The sequence below is a fragment of the Hypomesus transpacificus genome, unplaced genomic scaffold (assembly GCF_021917145.1).
Source record: "Hypomesus transpacificus isolate Combined female unplaced genomic scaffold, fHypTra1 scaffold_60, whole genome shotgun sequence".
Classification (NCBI taxonomy): Eukaryota; Metazoa; Chordata; class Actinopteri; order Osmeriformes; family Osmeridae; genus Hypomesus; species Hypomesus transpacificus.
In genome coordinates this window covers 1,309,759-1,331,364 of record NW_025814033.1, presented here as the reverse complement: position 1 = coordinate 1,331,364, position 21,606 = coordinate 1,309,759, and the positions used below count along the sequence as shown (strand labels likewise).

General features: G+C 41.9%; 1 protein-coding gene across 6 annotated transcripts in view; it reads left to right on the top strand.

Annotated features, from left to right (window-relative positions):
* cpne3 (copine III) overlaps positions 1–11,835 on the top strand; it is a 111,282-nt gene extending 99,447 nt beyond the window's left edge. For 2 of the 6 annotated variants that reach the window (XM_047017415.1, XM_047017413.1), the window contains 6 exons: positions 3,045–3,104; positions 3,236–3,369; positions 3,689–3,743; positions 3,858–3,909; positions 7,278–7,411; positions 7,578–8,326. In XM_047017415.1, coding sequence (XP_046873371.1) covers positions 3,045–3,104; positions 3,236–3,369; positions 3,689–3,743; positions 3,858–3,909; positions 7,278–7,411; positions 7,578–7,958 — 816 coding nt within the window. In that variant the 3' untranslated portion in view covers positions 7,959–8,326. The other 4 variants (XM_047017418.1, XM_047017414.1, XM_047017416.1 and 1 more) reach the window with 4 other exon arrangements.
* The last annotated feature ends 9,771 nt before the right edge of the window (positions 11,836–21,606 follow it).

The window sequence follows — 21,606 nt, the reverse complement described above, 5'->3', positions numbered from 1 at the left end:
CTCTGGAGAGATCCAAAAATGGCTGTGCACCGACAATCCCCATCCAACCTGATGGAGTTTGAGAGGTCCTGCAAAGAAGAATGGGAGGAAACTGCCCAAAAATAGGTGTGCCAAGCTTTGTAGTATCATACTCAAAAAGACTTGAGGCTGTAATTGCTCCCAAGATGGCGCCGATGATGGCAGCTTCGGCCGGTCGTTGCGCTCTGTTTTGTCTTGTATTGTCTGTTAGTTCATGTTCATCCAGGACTTTGAGTTCTCTAACAAGAGACAAACTTCTAAACATCAGGGAAAAAATTACAGTGGATTAACTTCCCACTTTTTTGCTTCCAGTGGCAGAATTAGTGGGAATTCTTGTCAAAACCGTGCCAGGCTTTGTTCATGCAGTGAAACGCCGTAGAAGGGGAAAGCGCACCAAGGAGCTAGTCCGGCTACGCAGACGTAGGATCCGAGCAGTGCTTCCCAGTTTTTTACTCTCCAACGTACATTCACTGTGCAACAAAATGGAAAAAACTTCAGCTACTGATGGTAAAAAACAGAGACTGTCTTTCATCTTCTCTTTTGTGCTTCACAAAGACATAGCTGTGTGATTTGATCCCGGACACTGCGTTATAACTGGCAGGCTTTCGACTCAGGACTCAGCACTCTCCAGCAAAACGAAAGGCGATAGGCGATTTTACCGTGGGTGCAGGGTGTTGGGATAAAAGAATGTACATTTTCAAATTAATGTAAAAAAGGATTACATTATTTTTTGAACATTTTTAAGTGACGTTAGAGTTGTATGTTCTATGTTTGTTGTACTCTAATGATTCATTACAATTTTTGAGATCTGCTATTAATTTTGTGAATGGTTTTTTTTAAGCAAAAAAATAAAACACTACCCTTTGCACCCCCAGTTTTAATACCTAGAATTGCCTATGGGCAGTGGTATTTGTTTTTACACTAACAGTGGCAGGTGTCTGTAGATGTGGCAGTGATTCTGCAACATTGTTCTCCGGATCTGGATTTTTTTTAAGTAACTGTAAACGTTTCTATTCGCCACGCCACGTCTCTCCTCTTGGTCGGAGTTTACATTCCGCCAGGTCCAGGTCCATCGTACTCTGCGACCTTAACAAAGGTCATCTGAGCCACAAATTCCCCAAATACAGACAATTCATCAAATGCCCTGCCAGAGAAGGGAAAACTCTGGACCACTGCTACAGTCAGGAGAGCATACCACACCGTCCCCCTAGCAGCACTGGGAGGCTCTGACCAAGCTATGGTCCACCTGATTCCTGCATACTGGCAGAAACTAAAGCTCCGTAAACCTGCTGTGAGGACATCAAAACAGTGGACCAGTGAGGCTATGGAGGATCTGCGGGCATGCTTGGACTGTACTGACTGGGATATGTTCACGACTGCTACCAATAGTCTGGATGAGCTGACAGAAGCTGTGATGTCATACATCAGCTTCTTTGAGGACTGCTGTATACCAACACGCATCAGGATAAGCTACAACAATGACAAACCCTGGTTCACAGCAAACTCAGAAGGTTGAGGTTGGAGAAAGAGGAAGTGTTTAGGAGTGGGTAGACAGATTCAAGGAGTCAAAAAAACAAGTTTAGCAAGGCGGTGAGAAAGGCTAAACGACTGTACTCAGAGAGACTAAAACACCAGTTCTGGTTAACGATCTTGTTTCAGTCTGGGGAGGGCTCAGGCAGATCACCAACTACAAGCCCAGAGCCCCCCACACCATTAACGACTCTCGCCTGGCCAACGACCTGAACAAGTTCTGCTGTCGATTTGAAAGACAATTGGACTGCCCTGAACAAAACTTACCCACCCAAGAACCCCCCCATCTCCACAGAGACAACTCTCTCCATTCAGGAAAGAGAAGCTAACAGACTGTTTCATGAGACAGAACCCCAGCAAAGCAGCTGGGCCAGACTGTCTCTCCAGCCACCCTCAAGCACTGTGCTGACCAGCTGTCTCCGGTGTTCACCAACATCTTCGACACCTCCCTGGAGACATGCCATGTGCCAGCCTGTCTCAAGTCCTCCACCAACATCCCTGTGCCCAAAAAGCCAAGGCCAACAGGACTTAATGACTACAGACCCGTCGCCTGGCACACCTCAAAGCCATCACAGACCCTCTCCTTGACCCCCTGCAGTTTGTCTACAGAGTCAACAGGTTTCCAGCACCTGGATCCCCGGCATCCTACGCCAGAATCCCGTTTGTGGACTTCAGGTCTGCCTTCAATACCATCATCCCCGCTCTGTTTCAGGACAAGCTCTCCCAGCTGAACGTGCCTGACTCTACCTGCAGGTGTATCGCTGACTTCCTGTCTGACAGGAAACAGTGCGTTAAGCTGGGAACACACGTCTCTGACTCCCGGTCAATCAGCACCTGAACTCCCCAGGGCTGCGTCCTTTCCCCTCAGCTCTTCTCCTTGTACACCAACAGCTGCACTTCCAGTCATCAGTCCGTCAAACTCCTGAAGTTTGCGGACAACACCACCCTCATTGGGCTCATCCCTGGTGTGGATGAGTCTGACCATAGGTGGAAAGCTGACAACTTGGTGACCTGGTGCAGCCAGAACAACCTAGAGCTCAATGCTCTTTCGACAGTGGAGATAGTTGTGGACATCTGCTCCCTCACCAAGAAAGCACAACAGAGGATGTACTGAAGCTGAAGAAATTCAACCTGCCAAAGACATTGATGGTGCACTTCTACACAGACATCATTGAGTCCAAGAGGAAGTGTGATGGTCAAGGGCCCTTTTGCTGGATCCAGAGATTTTTACAGTGTATGGCGCCCGCAACCAAAACAGCTACCTCAGCATTTTGCAGAGCCATGCAATACCATCTGGTTTATGCCATGTTGGTCTGGGGTTCAGACCAAAACATAACTCTATCAAATGTCAGAACTACCTTACAAGAACCATAGTACATTGAGACATTCACCGGTGTACATTTAAGTAAAAACTGGGAAAATGGTGTTCCAAGTCTTTTGAGGATATCAAACAACATAACCAATTGTGCTCATTCAGTTCACTGTCATTCACACAGGTTGTGAAGGAGTATTCATTTCTGGACTACATCATGGGGGGCTGTCAAATTAACTTTACTGTGAGTTACTCAGCACTCATAATAACACCATGGTCCGATCTATTCATAGATAAGGATAAAAAAGTTAATTACTAGGTAATAAATACCTTTTTACAGATCAGGAATCTATTTGTTTCCTCCTTCCTGTGTAGGTGGGAATAGACTTCACAGGGTCCAATGGTGATCCCAAGACCCCACAGTCTCTGCACTACATCAGCCCTCAGGGCTACAATGAGTACTTGTCTGCCATATGGAGCGTTGGTCAGGTTATTCAAGACTATGACAGGTAACCACACTGAAGCACTTACTTTATTAGTTCAATTTAATTAGCTTGCGTCATTAATCTTTTGTAATTCACTTGATGTAAAAACAAATGTTGTATGAGTTGTGTTACTAATCTTGAATCTTTAGCGTAACAGTACTGGACTCACTAGTATTGTTACAAGTCAAAAATAAGTTGCTAGTTTACTCTAGCTAGTTAACAGTTGACATTTACAGATCATTGTATTAGGGTAGTATAATTTTTACGAGAAAGTGATAGGTATTTGGGTGATTATAACAGGCACAAAACCATACATGTTCTGTGTCTGTATGTATGTTTGCAGTGATAAGATGTTCCCTGCCTTTGGCTTTGGAGCCCAGATTCCACCCATCTGGCAGGTAAGATAATAACAGTATAAAGGTGGGATTGGTGTAAGCTGTGGTAGTTAAACTCATGTTTGTAGTTTTGGTCAACGTAAATAACACTATATTGTACATATTAATGTCTTACAGTGTTCCCACGAATTTCCTCTCAACTTCAACCCTGCAAATCCATTTTGCACAGGTATTTCCTCAATCAGGACAAGAGATGGAAATAATGGTGAAGTTGTTGCTCTTTTGGGGTAAGGGTGTGTGCAGGGCTCAAAGTATTCCGGCACCGTGCCGGATGTCCGGCGTGCGGCCATGTGAAAAAAAAAATGGGAACTTGCATGCGGTTTAATATTTGAGTCAATTAATTTCACCTACCAATCATCTGAGAGGAATGCAGCTATAACTAATGTTACAAGATTATCAGAAGCAGAGCAGGGCGGGTCCTGGCAACACAGTGTGAATGAGAGCCATACACCACGTTAGCTTTGTCGGTGAAAGCATGGAGTGCAAATTCATGAAGCCTGGGGATTATGTCCTAACCATAGATAAAGGACTAAAAAAATAAATGGCGCTGGTCGTGGATAAAAGGTAGAGAGAAGGAGCCTTTTGGCAGTTGGTGCAAGAAACTGAGAGCCTGGTGCTTGTTTCTGCACGTTTTGTTCAAGGAAGCTACTAAATCTGCAAAGATTTTTCTTGCTCTGGCTCTAATTTCTGGATATTCGGCAGCGTTGCCACAACAGACGGAATGGCTTAGCTCGCACCTTTCTCCGCCGCCATTACTGAACTACAACTCAAACTAGGGTTCGCTGCTTAGACCACCAAAAATGTTTCTGGCAAAAAAACGACAAATATACCGAAAGCCCAGACCTAGTACAGAAGCTAAATGACAGTTGAGCGGAAGTATATAGGAGGGCAGAGCCAGGCTAGTGTGTTGTGTCTGTACCTCTGACTCTGTGTGTGTGTGTGTGTAGGGATTGAAGGGGTGGTGGAGGCCTACAGGATGTGTCTGCCCCAAATTCATGAAGCCTGGGGATTATGTCCTAACCATAGATAAAGGACTCAAAAATAAATGGCGCTGGTCGTGGAAGGTAGAGACAGGGAGCCTTTTGGCAGTTGGTGCAAGAAACTGAGAGCCTGGTGCTTGTTTCTGCACGTTTTGTTCGAGGAAGCTACTATATGCCAGTATGGAGCTAGAAAGCTGACAAAAGTAACTGAATTTGAATGTGAAAGATCTGAATTATTTGTATGTCGAATTTCATAAAACTGAAATATTTTACTGTTGAATTTATAATATCTGAATTATTTGTATGCTGAATTAAACAAAACTGAATTATTTTGATCCAGAAATACACATTTCTAAAATTCAGATTGCAGGAATTCAGATTCTTGAAAATTCAGATTGCTGATATTCAGATTGCGGAAATTCAGATTGCGGAAATCCAGATTCAGATTTTGTCTGAACTAGGCCAAAGGTGAAACAGCTTGCCTTCACAGGGAAAAGTAGACGATTTCAGAACGACCAAACTTTACCTCAGAACAAACTGAGTTGCTAGTTGGAAGAAGACCCAGATCACACATACGTATCTGGGATAGCACACATACGTCCCGATGTGTAGAAGATACGTCGGCAAGATCTAGTATGGCATTTGATCGAAACTGACTTCCAGACGATGTGTGGACGATGAATCAAATCACACCCGGCCGCACTACAGATATATCCTGTTAACCATAGATAACTCCTTATATCTATGCTGTTAAATAATATGTCCGATCTCTCAGACAGCAAATATTTCACTATCCATAACCGATCTGAAATGTCACTTAGGAAATGAACATTGACTTTGATAGGAATAAGGATCAATGAAAAATATGCTTTACCATCCAAAATTGGCTATTAGCATTACAATAGCTAGCTAGCGTGACTTGATTTAACCTGGATTTTCTGTGTGGGTATAATAATTAAGAGACACAATTGAAATTCATGATTTTATATCAGGATGGATGTTGATGCCATTAAGTTCTTAAAAGAACTCCAACACAGAAAAAGAGAACAACGGAACATTAATATATAGGCTATAGCTTTGCCAGTTGTTCCGCGTCTTCCATCGGTCTCCGCCGCCCTCCGACTCTGTCTCGACTCACTTGGTAACAGTAACTGCCGATTTTGGCAGAGGAGAAGACACAAGTTTTTACAAGTTTCATAAGCACTTGCTCCATACTCTTCCTCCAACGAGCAACTCTTATTTTTTGATCTGAGGTCAAATTCGGTCAGAGAATGTCTAGATTCGGTCGTTCTGAAATCGTCTACTTTTCCCTGTGAAGGCAAACTGTTTCACCTTTGGCCTAGTTCAGACAAAATCTGAATCTGAATTTCCGCAATCTGAATTTAAGCCAGTGGCGGTTCTGGAACATTGTGCGCCCAGGGCGAGTTTATCACTTGCATCACTTTATCCCTCCCCCGGGAGGGAGAAATCGTGTGCCGCCCACTACCCCGTCGGCCGCCCCCCGACAGCACCCCCAGAACGACCACCGCTACGACCTGGCTGCGACAAAAGAAAACGAAACTGCTGCACGGCAAGCAGGGGTGCCTGCAGCTGCCTGAAGGGGACGCCAATATGCCATTTCCCCACTAACTGAAACGATCGCTTTTTTTTTTTTTATGCTCGTGCGCCCCCCACGTGACATGAAAGGCTGCCCGGTCTGCCCGTGCCTAAAACCACCCCTGATTTAAGCCATCTGAATTTCAAGAATCTGCATTTCAGCAATCTGAATTTCAGCAATCTGAATTTCAAGAATCTAAATTCCTGCAATCTGAATTTTAGAAATTTTTATTTCTGGATCAAAATAATTCAGTTTTGTTAAATTCGGCATACAAATAAATCAGATATTATATATTCAACAGTAAAATATTTAAGTTTTATGAAATTTGACATACAAATAATTCAGATCTTTCACATTCAAATTCAGATACTTTTGTCAGCTTTCTAGCTCCATATGCCAGCAGCAGAAAGAAAGTGCTTGCTTGTCATGAGTTAAACCCCAGACATAGAGCCGCTGCCCGCGCACTCAAACTTACTACGACGTTACCGGGAGCAACTGTTACAGCTGACCCACCGTTGTTTATGACTGACCGTGTCTAGAAATACGTTCGTATTTATTGCGGAACATGACTTGTCATTCACAATTTCTTACAGTGTTTCTCTCCACCCCCGCCTACTCCTTCACCACTAACGGAGCTAGCTGGAATATCAAACTTTGCCGAATCCCGTGGGGAGGAGCAAAGACTCAGCAAAGATTTTTTACTTCTAGATATTTGGCAGCGTTGCCACAACAGACGGAATGGCTTAGCTCGCACCTTTCTCCACCGCCATTACTGCACTACAACTCAAACTAGGGTTCGCTGCTTGGACCGCCAAAAATGTTTCTGGCAAAAAAACAACAAATATACCGAAAGCCCAGACCTAGTACAGAAGCTAAATGAAAATTGAGCGGAAGTATATAGGAGGGCAGAGCCAGGCTAGTGTGTTGTGTCTGTACCTCTGACTCTGTGTGTGTGTGTAGGGATTGAAGGGGTGGTGGAGGCCTACAGGATGTGTCTGCCCCAAGTGAAGCTTTATGGTCCAACTAACTTCTCTCCAATAATCAACCATGTGGCTCGATTTGCTCTGCAGGCATCTCAGCAAAAGACTGCCTCTGTGAGTAGCACAGTAGCCACACTCTCAGAAATTGTCTAGTAGAGAAGGCAACAGAGAAATACACAAAAATGATTATGGGACTATAAATTACTTTCTAAACAGAATATACATTATAAAACTATTAGGCCCATTTCATTTTTTTCTTTGTTCTCCTCTTCCTCCTTAGCAATACTTTGTTCTTCTTATAATCACGGACGGTGTGATCACAGATCTAGATGAAACACGCAGTGCAATAGTAAATGCCTCCCGACTGCCTATGTCCATTATCATCATCGGTGTGGGTGGGGCAGATTTCAGTGCCATGGAGCTCTTGGATGGCGATGATGGGTGTCTGAAGTCGCAGACAGGGGAACGAGCCCTGAGAGATATTGTCCAGTTTGTTCCCTTCAGAAAGTTTCTGAACGTAAGTAATCTTGATATTGATTCTGCTGCTAAGCCTCTATTTGCTTCAAAAATATTTATAGAGGACATTTTTAACTATTCCCTTGTTTTACCAGTAAATGACCCTTTTGATTTAAATCCAGTCAGATTTGAGTTATTCTACTAGAATAACTAAAAGGCTAGTCAAAAAATCTTAGCAGTTGCACTGAGACTTTAGATAAAATTCAAGAAACACTATTAATAGTTTATAATGGCATTTATTTTGTCTTAAAAATGCCTTTTCCAAAATATTATCATGATAATGGCTGTTAAATGCATTATTTTGACTTTCATTGATAAAGCTAGCATGGCAATAGGGTTTCATGGTCTCTTTCAAATGTAATAAAGTGTTTTCTTCAAAAGTTATAATTTCAAATTGTATTTGTTTTTATCCAAATGCCAGCCCCAACATAGGCCAGTTATCTTCTACCCTATGCGGATACTTTCCACCACCCGGCCTTGACCTTACAGTATCTGCCTTGTATATCCATTTCATTTCAGGCAACAAGGGAGGCTCTAGCCCAATGTGTACTGGCAGAGTTACCTCAACAAGTGGTCTCCTTCTTCAGTTTGTGCAAACTGCTGCCTGTCCATGAACCCACTCATGCTCCTTAGAAACGTAGGGTATTTCCCTTCTGAAATGCTCAACCTTCCCCCCCCCCCCCCCCCCCCCATTGTTTCCACCCTTACTCTTTATTTCTTTCCTTTTAGGGCCTTAATTTGCTTATATGACTATTTTTGAAATTGGCAAATGCAATTGGCGAAAATGTTAATAGATTAATATAAGACCAAAGCCTTTGCAAAGTGCCTCGAAGTCAATGGAGGTATGTTACATTTAGTCATTTAGCAGACGCTCTTATCCAGAGCGACTTAGAGTAAGTACAGGGACATTCCCCCCGAGGCAAGTAGGGTGAAGTGCCTTGCCCAAGGACACAACGTAATTTGCCACGGCTGGGAATCGATCTGGCAACCTTCAGATTACGAGTCCGATTCCCTAATCCCTTAGCCATCTGACTCCCTATTGTGTTCATATTACTACATATAACTGTATCAATCATCAAAGTATTTCATATGTATTGAACCAAGACCTGAGCTTGATAAAAAATAACTATGATGTATGACAATGTCAACAACCTCTAGTTATGATAACTGATTGGGGAGTCAGATGGCTGAGCGGTTAGGGAACTGGGCTATTAATCAGAAGGTTGCTGGTTCGTGTAGGGCAATGCACTTCACCTTGCTTCTGGGATTGTCCCTGTACTTACTATAAGTCGCTCTGGATAAGAGTGTCTGCTAATTGACTAAATGTAAATGTAATGATTAATTCATGTACTTTGTGTTGAGAAGTGCTATTGTGGCCAATTCAATACGTAAATCAGATGGGAGTCAGGGGAGTCAGATGGCTAAGCGGTGAGGAAGTCGGGCAAGTAATCAGAAGGTTGCCGGATCGATTCCCCGCCATGCCAAATGACGTTGTGTCCTTGGGCAAGGCACTTCGCCCTACTTGCCTCGGGGGGAATGTCCCTGTACTTACTGTAAGTCGCTCTGGATAAGAGCGTCTGCTAAATTTAAATGTAATGTAAATGCCACTGCTCTTTCATCACATCGATGCCTCACTCTGCTGCTCCCATGTCAATTTCACCTTTGTGGCAACCTTTGCTGAGTTTATGCAAAGGTCCATTAATAATGGCACTCATTTTAACTGCCTTTTGCGTTTGCCCCTTGCCAATTGTTGTAGTGCAACTGCATATGTGGGCTCTTTCTGGTAATATTTTACCACGCACAGCATGAATCATACCACTGTATGGCATAGCACATAAAAAATACAGTTGGGTGCTTCTTCATGCCTGTCAAAGGGGACATCAGCATTTTTATGTACTGGTCTGACATGTACTGTTACTACAATCACCATAACATGCATTTTTTTGTTGTTGGTAGAGAGTTTAATCATATTTTACATCAAGGTTAGGGTTAGCCATATAGTTTTGCAGTAAGGTAGGAAAATCTACAGAACACTGGCCATGAAAGAACTTAACTGTCTCCAAAGAGACGACATTTAGGATATGTTTGTGTTTCAGAATTCAGAACAAATACCAGGCAGTTTGAAATACAGCAGATTGACCATGATGATGAGCATGATCTGATTTTTTTGCACATCTCTCATCTCTGTGGTATGGACATTACCCATTGAGAGATGAAAATTAGACTATATTTCTTCCTCTATATGTCTCTCCATCTCTCCCTCTTTAGTCTCCCAAGAAAGAGCTGGCCCAGACTGTTCTGGCTGAGGTTCCTGGTCAAGTAGTGTCTTATTTTAATATGTCCAAACTACTTCCACCCAACACCAACACTCACCAAAATCCAGCAGCTGCAACGTAATATACTACACATGCCTTGAAGAGGAGAAGAATCTGTTCTCACCCTTTTATCCATGTAGACCTTAAACTACAATCAGTTTAAAAAAATCTAAAGTAGTAGAAGATATACAACATCCTTTGGTGTTCCATTCCACCTCTACAGCTTCAGAACTCCATCTAAAAATCACTAGAAATCAACCCCAAGGTTCTACTTTGCCATCTATAGTTATTTGATTACGTCATACTTATATGTTATTAGTTATTTCAGGGAAGTATATAGATAAGGATAATACCCGTTCAGGAGGTACTATTCTGGTGAATTTAGGATTTCTCATTTGCATTTAAAATGGTGGGCTGTGCTTAATGGCTTAGGGTTAATTGATTTCATAAGACTTCACTACACAAAAATGACCCACAGAATGCCTTTTGGAACAGGTTTGGACCAGAATCAGTAGCCAACATGCATTTTTACACCCTATGAAAATATCTCATGGGTTATGCACAACATACATGCTACAGTTTACAAAAAATATTTGCATATATATAATATATTTCTGGTTTGTTTTTTGACACAGTTCTTGACAATTTATTGTAGAGGTACAGTGGGGGATTTTTTTAAACCCCTTGCTGATTTTGTACGTTTGCCCACCGACAAATAAATGATCAGTCTATAATTTTAATGGTAAGTTTATTTGAATAGGGAGAGACTAGGATTAGGAGCACACTCATAACGGGGGTGACAAAATGTCAGTTTGTTACATTTATAAAAGACACCTGTCCACAGAAGCAATCAATCAAATTGCAAACTCTCCACCATGGCCAAGACCAAAGGGCTGTCCAAGGATGTCAGGGACAAGATTGTAAACCTACACAAGGCTGGAATGGGGTACAAGACCATCGCCAAGCAGCTTGATGAGAAGGTGACAACAGTTTGTGTGATTATTCTTAAATGGAAGAAACACAAAAGAACTGTCAATCTCCCAAGGTCTGGGGCTCCATGCAAGATCTCACCTTGTGGAGTTGCAATGATGAAAACGGTGAGGAATCATCCCAGAACTACACGGGAGGATCTTGTCGATTATCTCAAGGCAGCTGGTAACAATTGGTAACACTACGCCGCGTAGGACTGAAATCCTGCAGCGCCTGCAAGGTCCCCCTGCTCAAGAAAGCACATGTTCAGGCCCGTCTGAATTTTTACAATGAACATCTGAATGATTTAGAGTGGTGATTTCACAGGGTGAAAATGTTGTGGTCAGATGAGACCAAAATCGAGCTCTTTGGCATTAACTCAACTCGCCGTATTTTGAGGAGGAATGCTACCTCTGACCCCAAGAGCTCCTGAGATGTGTGCAAACCTGGTGGCCAACTACAAGAAACCTCTGACCTCTATGATTGCCAACAAGGGGTTTGCCACCAAGTAATAAGTCATGTTTTGCAGAGGAGTCAAACACGTATTTCCATCATTAAAATGCAAATCAGTTACCCCAAAAATGTACATGTGTTTTCTAGATTTGTTTGTTGTTATTCTGTCTCTCACTGTTCAAATAAACCTACCATTAAAATTATAGACTGATAATTTCTTTTTCAGTGGGCAAATGTACAAAATCATCAGGGTATCAAATATTCCCCCCCCCCCCCCCCCCCCCCCCCCCCCACTGTATATGCTAAATATACCACAAAAGAAGCCTAATGCAAGCTACATTTGTGGAGGATCTTGTTTTTAAAGATAACGTGCAATGTATCTAAATATAGACTAAAATACGTGCTTCTACAATGTAATTTGTGATGTGTAAATATCACAGGGAAATATGAATACGTAATTATGAAATTGGGAATGTTGGTGCTACAGTATGTTGAAATTATATTATGGCATTCATCTTCCCACTGCAGAACAATTTTTTTATCGTGCCAATTTAGCCACTCTTTCTAACAATTAAATTTGAGCATGAATTAATAGAATGTAACTACTAAGTATTCATTGTTATTGTGAGTTCAGATGGTAAAGGGTTTTTATTCAGTTCTTTTAAATTAAAACATGTATGTTGTGGAGCCCTTCTTAGTGGTAACTCTGTGTTGCCTCTGTTTATTAGTTGATTGTGATTTGTTATTTCTTTTGACAAGAGAATACATTTTGCTGGATGTATTTTTTTTTTACAGTGTAAGATGAATGCCTTCATAGGCCTTTTTGGCATGTTGCCTTATGCCGTTATAGACACTTTTATTGAAACATAAGTGAAATGTCAATTTTATGATTATCATAATTCCAAATAAAGTGCACAATATAAACAACAATTTGTGTTTTATAAATGTATAAACTTAACATGCACCAGATGAAAACAATCCACATTTATTTGCTGAGAGTTTAGTGACTGATCCCTCACTGATTTATGAGAATGTAATTCCTGTGTCTATTTGTGGAAAATTAAAGCTAAATGTTACAAATGGATTATTACAAGTATGTAAATGCATAGCAGTACAATGCTAAGTCCTTAAGTAGCTTTTATCATGTACAAAGTTCATTAAATTAAGTTGTGTATGTGCAAGCATGATTGTGCTTCAAGTGAAAGGTCTCATTTTTTCTCCTGCTGCCTTTGCCGCCTAGGAAATTAAGAAAGGAAATTGTGATATGATCAAAATAATCACTGTTAATTTCCATGTCTACGCTAGGTAAATCATACAATAGGTTGCAAACTTCTTAATCTGTATCTACTATTAGGGAATTTAAGTTTTGAAATTAGGAAAGAAGTATTTGTTTAGTAAGGTGCCACATAAAACTCCTTAACTTCTTTTTATTAGTTCACTAATAAAATGTGTGAAAAGTTTGCTCAGGCACATGCACTCAAATTAATAAGAAAATAGCTGTATAATACATATTGTAAAAAGTGGAGCCACAAAGTGTACAACACTCAAATGGAGCGAGTCCAGACTCTCTGTACAAATGAAATGTACAAGAGTCTGGATAGGACCAGGCTACTGTTTACCTAGCCTGGTCCTAACCAGACCCTTGTACATTTCATTTGTACAGAGGGTCTGGGATCGCTCCATTGACAAGCGTTAACTTCCTTGAAGGCGGGTCCTCTGTTGAAGTAAAAAAATATTGGATCTGCCCAGAGCCAGTCTGATCTGCCATAACCAATCGCAAGCGTTCGCCTTAGCCAACTCCTTCACAACTACTGTAACAGAGCTAGCTGGCGTAGCTAGAAAATCTAACTTTTCCCGAACCCCGTGGGGAGGAGGGCCACAACATCATGTCCACCAACAAAACTCAGCAAAGAATGTTCTTGCTCCGGCTATAACTTAAGGATATTCGGCAGCGTTGCCACAACCGAAGAATAGCTTCGCTCGCATCTTTCTCCGCCGCCATTACTGAACTACTCAAACTAGTGCACGACATTAACGTCATCGTTCTCAGCCACTCCCTCTGTTCGCTGATTGGACCTACAAAAAAATAGTTTCTGAAAACCGACTTTAAAGTCAAACTCCCAGACCTAGTGCAGAAGCAAAATCCAAATTGAGCGGAAGTACGTAGGAGGGCAGAGCCAGGCTACTGGTTACCTATAATAACCAATAATTAACCGGTGATCTGGTACAGATTAATACAAGTATGCGTAGTTCAAAAGAGGGCGATGTACCACAGGGTAATGATTTTCAATTTTATTTTAATAGTATGAACAGAATTAACAGTATGAACACAGTAAAATAAGTCGACCCCTAAGTCAATGAGTGGTGCCCCACCATCACTAACAGTGATCCAGCTCACTGAGGCAATATAAAGTATAATGGCTGTTGACAGGAAGAACTTCTGATAGAGCTCCTTGTGACACTGTGTTGTGTTCAGTCTACCACTAAAGGTGATCTACTTTTTTCTACTTCCATTTTGTCGAGTGTCCATAATGGCCTCCTTCAGGTGCCAACGAGCCAGCTTTCCTGATTACCTTCATCCCCGGCATCTCCAGCCCCGATGCAAGCACTCTGACACAACACAGTTTAGAAGATGGCACTGTTGTGACAACTGACCAGTAGAACATTTTGCAGTAGCAAGCTGCATAACTAAAAGAGCCTGCTTGTCCTTTTTTTACAGGGCCTTGGGGTTTTCAGCCCACTCCTGTCTGTTGTCCAAGTGGACTCCCAGGTACTTGTAGGTACCATCTGTCTCAACATTCACCCCCTGAATGGTGACTGGGCTCAGGCCCTCCAGAAATGCACAACTATCTACTTTGTTTTGGCCATGTTAAGGTGCAGGCAATATGGAAGTGCCTCTCACAAGTATCAGAGTATCTGAAGTCAAAGGTGTACAGAGTGAACCAAAAATGACAAAACGACTGTCCCTTAAGGAGCCTGTGCTGCTCACTTCCTGGTTAGACACATTGCTCTGTAGTCAGACAAATTGTGGTCTTCCTATCCTTCTATCAATAAATCAACTCAGGAGACCAAAGGGGCTTCCACCTACATCTGCTTCATCTTTCCCCAGTAGCCAAGGCTGTATAATGTTGATGGGACTGGAGAAGTGAAAAAACTGTTATAGCACTCCCAGCTTCACACAGGTGAGAGTTGTCCCTTGATGGCAGATGACATTGTCCACTTCAACAACAGACTGGTAGGCCAATTGCAGGGGGTCCATGATCAGCGGCCTGAGGTAAAAGAGGACTAGCCTCTCCAAGTTCTTCATGATGTGGGAGCTACCGGTCGGAAGTTATTAAGTGTGACGGTGTAAAATATGTGAGATTCCATCAGCCCATGTGAGTAGTTGGGTTGGGGAACGACATTTCGTTCATCGTTATTGTATTATTTAGCATTGTTTGATTTATGTCTGTGACATAGCTTGTAAAAAGGGCTATACAAATACATTTTTATTTGATTTGCTCTTTTAGATGTCTTGGTCCACATTATAGGCAGTGGTATTGACGAGTAAGGGTTATGTGTTTTTGTGTACTGTAGCTCCTAGTTGATTCTTAAGGTTGATGGAGTGAGGGTTAAGGTGATGTGTAAAAGGCATATTACTACTTTTGTATTCAAATGTATTGTCTTCATACAGTCTTATAGACAGTCTCACACTAAGATTTACCCCATTAGCATATATTTTGTTTAGTCAAGATCCTCTCCTCACAGCTTTTGTGAGGGGTTGATGGAATTCTCGGGGGTGAGTGTGACAGTGTAAAATATATGAGATTCCATCAGCCCACGTGGGTAGTCGGGTCAGGGAAGGACATATCATACAAGTTTATTGTTCACCTCATGTAGCTACATGCTGCCATTGTTAGCTTAGCTTTGATGTTTAGCCTGTTCTATGTACTGTAGTTACAGTTTTTCTCGATTGGTTACACACATTTTCTGAAAGCATGCCTCATACTCTCAGAACTTTACACACAAATCAAAAAACACACACACAATCGGCAAAACCCCTCACTTCTCCTGCAAAATGAAACATTCAAAACAATGTTAATTCTTCTCAAAATTGTATTTTGTTTTCAAATGACACACACAAACCATCATATGAATAGACATTTATAAGAACCAGTTGATCACTGATGTGCTCAATGTAAAACACTATGATGAATGGAAAACACTTCTTCTCCATTCATCATAATAATTTAGGCCTTTTTTTTCAGTGTTACACTTACTTCAGACTGTACATACGTAAGTGTGTTGTAAAATATTTGAGAATATTGTTTTTATACTCAAAACACACATATACAACATACATTTTCTAGAGAGAATAGATTTCTTACCTATTCTTATTTCGGAGAATCCGGATGATGGATGGTACAGTGTACCTGCTCAAATTTGGCTGTACTCTTTGCCCAGCCTCCCTTATTGTTAGACCAAAGTGGCCCGGATCTCATCAAAGATTACGGTCCTTGGCCTTCCTCGACTTCCCTGTCCTCTTATTCTCACTCCTCTGCCTCTGTTTCCAATGTTGGCATCTATTGCTCCAAAACAGAAGAGGTCACCTGTTGCCCTTTTATGCTAAAGCTGTGATTGCTAATTGTAAAACTGTGTGACGGGTGTTTGCCCATATGATGAGTGGGCGTACTTATTTGAATGGCAGTGTGTTCCTTGGGAAAACAAGATATTTACTTCATGAAAATTGTATTTTGAAAAAAGTGTTTGAGAACTGAAATTTGAGTGTAAAGCAAGAATTGTGCTTGTAGTTTGGCAGAATTGGTTCAGGGGGTTGGTGAATAAGTTACATGTTGTGGTCATTGTGCCTCAAGTACCAGTATTTGTGTGTAAACAATTGAGAAAAACTGTAATTGTAAAAAACGAACTGAATTATTTGGTAGCAGGAGTTGTACTTGCAGTGCCACCGACACTAACGTCTAAGTGCTAGACCGTCACCGGCAGGAGGAAGATGCCACAATCCGGTTTGCGGGTAAAAGAGTGGACAGAGAGAACTGAGCGAAGCGATAGATGCAGCTGAGGAGGTAGATAAGTGCCTAAATGTGTTACAAATACAACATGTTATATCCAAATTTATGAGTGAAATGCAAATACTATTGGTCAGCTACTGCTATGTAAATGTACCAGAAAGAAAGAATTGAGGTAGACGTACAGTTACTGGGTGTTGAAACGGCTAGTGGAAAACCTCAAATCTGACGCTTAGCAATCAAGCTTTATTTATTTATCAACCTTTATTTTTAAAGGGGCGATTGATTGCAAAACCGATTTTACCTTGTCATAGTTGAATAATGACAGTTTGGTGGGTAAAATGAACATACAGTGAATATCAAAGTCCATTGACACCTCTTTCCTATGCAAATCTCAAAAATATTTTTTTTTGCTGTAAAACGCTAGCTTTTCAACAAAGCCACTGGTGTGACGTAGGACGGGGGACCACCCTTTTTGGCTCTGGTCTGTATCTTTGTCACGCCCCAAAATGTACATCCAGACCAGCCCGAAGTAGCGTCTATCTCCGATACTAGTTTAGCTGTGCGCTGCTCTGTGTAGGCTACTTATAAGGAATTACAAATAAGAACTTTTTGAATTATAACAAGGATATTGAAAATGGACCACGATCGTAAATGCTGTGTTCCAGGCTGTACAGGGAAGGCTAAGGCCGAATCTCAAGACTCCCCCTTACCCCTTCCCCTTAGTTTTGCCATTCCCGTGAGAGCTAGTGGTGTCCCAATACTCTTTTTGAGCTAGGGGTAGGGCTAAGACTAAGGGGTATACACCCCTCAAAAACCAAGTACGATCGGAAGCTTACTTGAAACCTAGGGCTATGTGAAAACTGCGCGACCGGCAACAATGGCGGCCAGATCATCCAGAGTCCGATAAATGTAATATTTTCGGCTTAATTAATTGATAAAAAAATTATGACAGTCTTGTTTTGTGTTATATACAGTCATGAACATGTATATTTGCAACCATTTTCTTAATTGAAACGCTTCTTAAAATCGCTAGTTTGGTACGCTAATGTTACAGTGCTGAATTGCACAACAGACCCGCATTTCTTTGACTAGTGTAACAGACGTGGTCTTGCAAGTTCCGTCAGAGGTATACGGGCCACTGTCCGCTCCGACTGGGAGTCGAACCGACCACCTCTGACTTCCCAAGCGCCACCACTACCAACTACGCCAACGAAAAGCTAGCAATTTGCTGACGCGGGTGGCTTTTACATACTTGAGGAGTGAGTTTAATCTCACACCAGCTACACTAGCATGTCGTTTAATATCAGTGCATAACACTACTTGCTTTGGAGATATCGATACGTGCTAGATGACGTACCTGTAACCAAGTGGCGTCCCATTTCTTAGGGATATGTAGCCCTTACCCCTCAGTTTCGAGAGCCAAGGGCTGGGGGTAAACTAAGGGCTAGGGGTAAGGGGAAGTATTGGGAGTCGGCCTAACACTCACAGTCATCCCAAGGAGCCAAACATTCGACAGGCATGGCTGCTGTTGTCTATGAGAAGATCCCGGCGAAGTTTGACACTCAATCATTCATTTGCTCTGAACATTTCACCCAAGACAATTTTGACAACCTTGGACAATTTCAAGCAGGATTTGCTAGGAAGCTGAACCTGGAAAGAGGTGCTGTTCCGTATGCTCATTGCAACCGCAAGCTGTAAGGACAGTATGATGTTGTGCTAACAGTTATTAGCAATGCTAACATATCCTGCATATAGCATAGGTAGAATGCTAAATACGTTTCTACACACATCAAATGACTCTAGCTTGACTAGCTGTAGTCGGCATTAGAAGGGAAGCTTCCCAAAAAATAGCCAGAAAACGAACAGCAGTCTGGCTTATTGCTAACGCCTGTCTAGATAATCTATTTGAAATAACTTTAGAAAGATAGGTGCTAGATACAGGATACGTTAGCATTGCTAGTAACTGTTACTAGTAAAACCTAGACTGTAGGCATGTAGACTAAACTAGTTTAATTTGCTAACGCAAGAGCATAGGTACCCAGCTAACACATTTACGTTGCCCTGACGTTGTCGCAACGTCACGCGATGACCAAACATACGTTGCCGCAACGTCTTTGGCGACGTTGCGGGACCGTGCATCTGTGGGGCGCCAGTAGGTTGCCGCAACGTCATCTTGTGACGTTGCCAGTCCGTAACCGCGACGTCGTGGCAACGTTAATTTTCCGACGTTGCCAGTCCGTAAACGCAACGTTGTGGCAACGTTATTTTCCGACGTTGCCAGTCCGTAACCGCAACCTCCTAGCAACGTAATTTTCTGACGTTGCCAGTCCGTAACCGCGACGTCGTGGCAACGTTATTTTCCGACGTTGCCAGTCAGTAACCGCAACCTCCTAGCAACGTTGTTTTGGGACGTTGCCAATCCGTAACCGCGACGTCGTGGCAACGTTATTTTCCGACGTTGCCAGTCGGTAACGGCGACCTCCTAGCAACGTAATTTTGTGACGTTGCTAGTCCGTAACTGCAACGTCAACAATTTACTTAATTATGAAGTAACCTATATTTCATATGCAGACCTCATTTGCCCAGAAGGCTACTTGTTTTGGTATAATAGATAGCCAACGTTAGGAGGAATATGTTTGTGTGATGTGTAGCCTGACTCAAGCTAAATCATAAACGAGGCAGCATTTCAGAATCAGAAAGTGTTTTAATCGCCATGAAAGTTTGCACAGACAAGGAATTTACTTTGGCAGGAAGGTATATACATTCACCATATAGGAATCCTAAATATGTGGTCTACCTATACTAAAGGGGAGTCAGATGGCTGATCGGTTGGGGAATCAGGCTATTAAATCAGAAGGTTGCCACATGATGTGTCCTTGGGCAAGGCACTTCACCTTACTTTCCTCCAGGGAATATCCTGTAAATAAGAGTCTTTCACAACTCCAGCACCTTAAGGCGCTCCTCAAGCTCTTGAAGTTCAGCCTGTGTTTGGGCCACCTGTAGGTCCATCACTGGCATCTCTTCAGTGTGTCTGCCCTGTGGTCGCCTGAACAGGAGAGCCTCTCGCTGGTTCTCTTCCAATGTCTCCATCTTCCGGAGCATAACCTGTAATGTGTCTGTAATTAAAGACAAGTAAAACAAGTTTACAAGAGTTTGCATGATTGGCATACACTGTGGTTCTTCTAGATTAGCTGTAACATTGATGTACATAACAAATGTTACCTTGATTGGTCTTTGCCCAAGATGGTACAGCTGAATGGGGTATACAAAGCATTAGTAAGACACCATTTGTTGTTTTGACAAATATGTTTCCCCCCACGATCAGAACAACTTAAGTATGCCTTACAATTAGGTATGCCTTACAATGGCAATGGTATGAGTATTTTTTTGAGTGTCTTATATTTGCACTTGCCTGGCTGCCAGCTGTTTTCCGGGGCGCCCTATGGGTTCTCCGTTTTAAGTCATACTTTTGCTTCAGAGCATAGCCTTTAGGGTTGCCATGGCTCATACAATTATTGTCACTGTTATAAACGGTCATTCATTACTTTACCATAATTTCCAAGGGACACAGTACTTGTGATGGTGGTCGGATCACCTGTACAGAAATGAAAGTGGAATGTAGTTTACGTACATAGTAGCCTATTAGTATATTGATATTGAAGAAGCATCGCACATATGTGATCGTTCGAAAGCAGGGCCCCACAGCGTAGCGTCGCACATGTGTGATTCTGAACATTCCAACCAACTATTTTCCGATGGGCAGAAACTATATGATAAACACTACAGTATGGCTTCAAAATGTACAATTAGTAGGCTAACAAGTAACACTAGCAAGTAGTAGCATTGGTACGAGTTTTATCTTAGGTTGCTAGGTAACGGAAGCTAATTAAAGCTACATAGCTTCCGTTTTGGAAAAAAAAAGGAAAAAAACGTATCCAAAAACAAATGTCATGTACAAATTGGAAGAATTAGTGACATGATACTTTTACAGACGCCATTGCTGTGCATGCCATGACCGACTGTGAACGTGATCAGCCACGCGCTAGCGTCTTTGAAAATTCAGGGCTAGCTAGCTAAATAAACTATTTTGGGACAAGGTTTTCTAACAGTTCTGAACGTTTATTTTCACTGATTCTTTTGAGGGTGATTTTTGAGACGCTAAACTTGGATAACATGTATGCATTTTCAGTATTTCAAAATAACTTTCTGGAGGGTTTAACCTAGCTAGCGAAATCCTAACGTAAACAATGTGAATCTGATATAACGCTATAAACAACTCAATTTCAAACCTATATGCCCCATCCAATTTCAAAAAATATGTTTATATATTTAAAACTATGTCTGTAAAGAAACTCACCTTTGAAGTAACTTATTTCCAGGTAAAATCCATTGTGTGAAAGACGGTAGGACCCCGGCAAAAACTGTTTAGGAAGCCAAGTTTCAGCTATGCGTTGAAATGGGCATGCGCAAAGTTGTTGCTCAGGGGCAGACTGAGGGGCAGGTTTGCTAAGGAAGAATTGTAATATTCTGTGATGACTTGTCTTTGAAAATGAAACTCTTAAGAGTCGCTTACCTTTTGGTCACATTTAACAGGCCTATTTGTAGGCCTATTACAAAACTATTGGAGCACAAATTTGCATTGTGTGTCATACAGCTTTGGTGTGCTATAGCCTACAAATAATGTTTGCTTAATCATGTTACTCATCACACATTGATTGCTTTTGTACATGTTTATAGTAAAGAATGAAAGACTAAATTATATTCCACATTCTGTCTTTTTTTATTTACGATATGTGTCTGCATATGAGAACATTGATGACCAATGACCTGGGGCTGAGCAGCACATGAATTACATGCAGTGTCTTTATATATATAAACCACTATATTGCACTCAAGATCCGTTGTCCTGCGACAAAAATAAGGTAACCAGCCGACCAAGGGACGACGTCGCGGCAACGTTGTCCACGGGTCTAAAAATAAGGTAACCAGCCGACCAAGGTACAACGTCGCAGCAACGTTGTCCATGGGACCAAAAAATAACGGAACC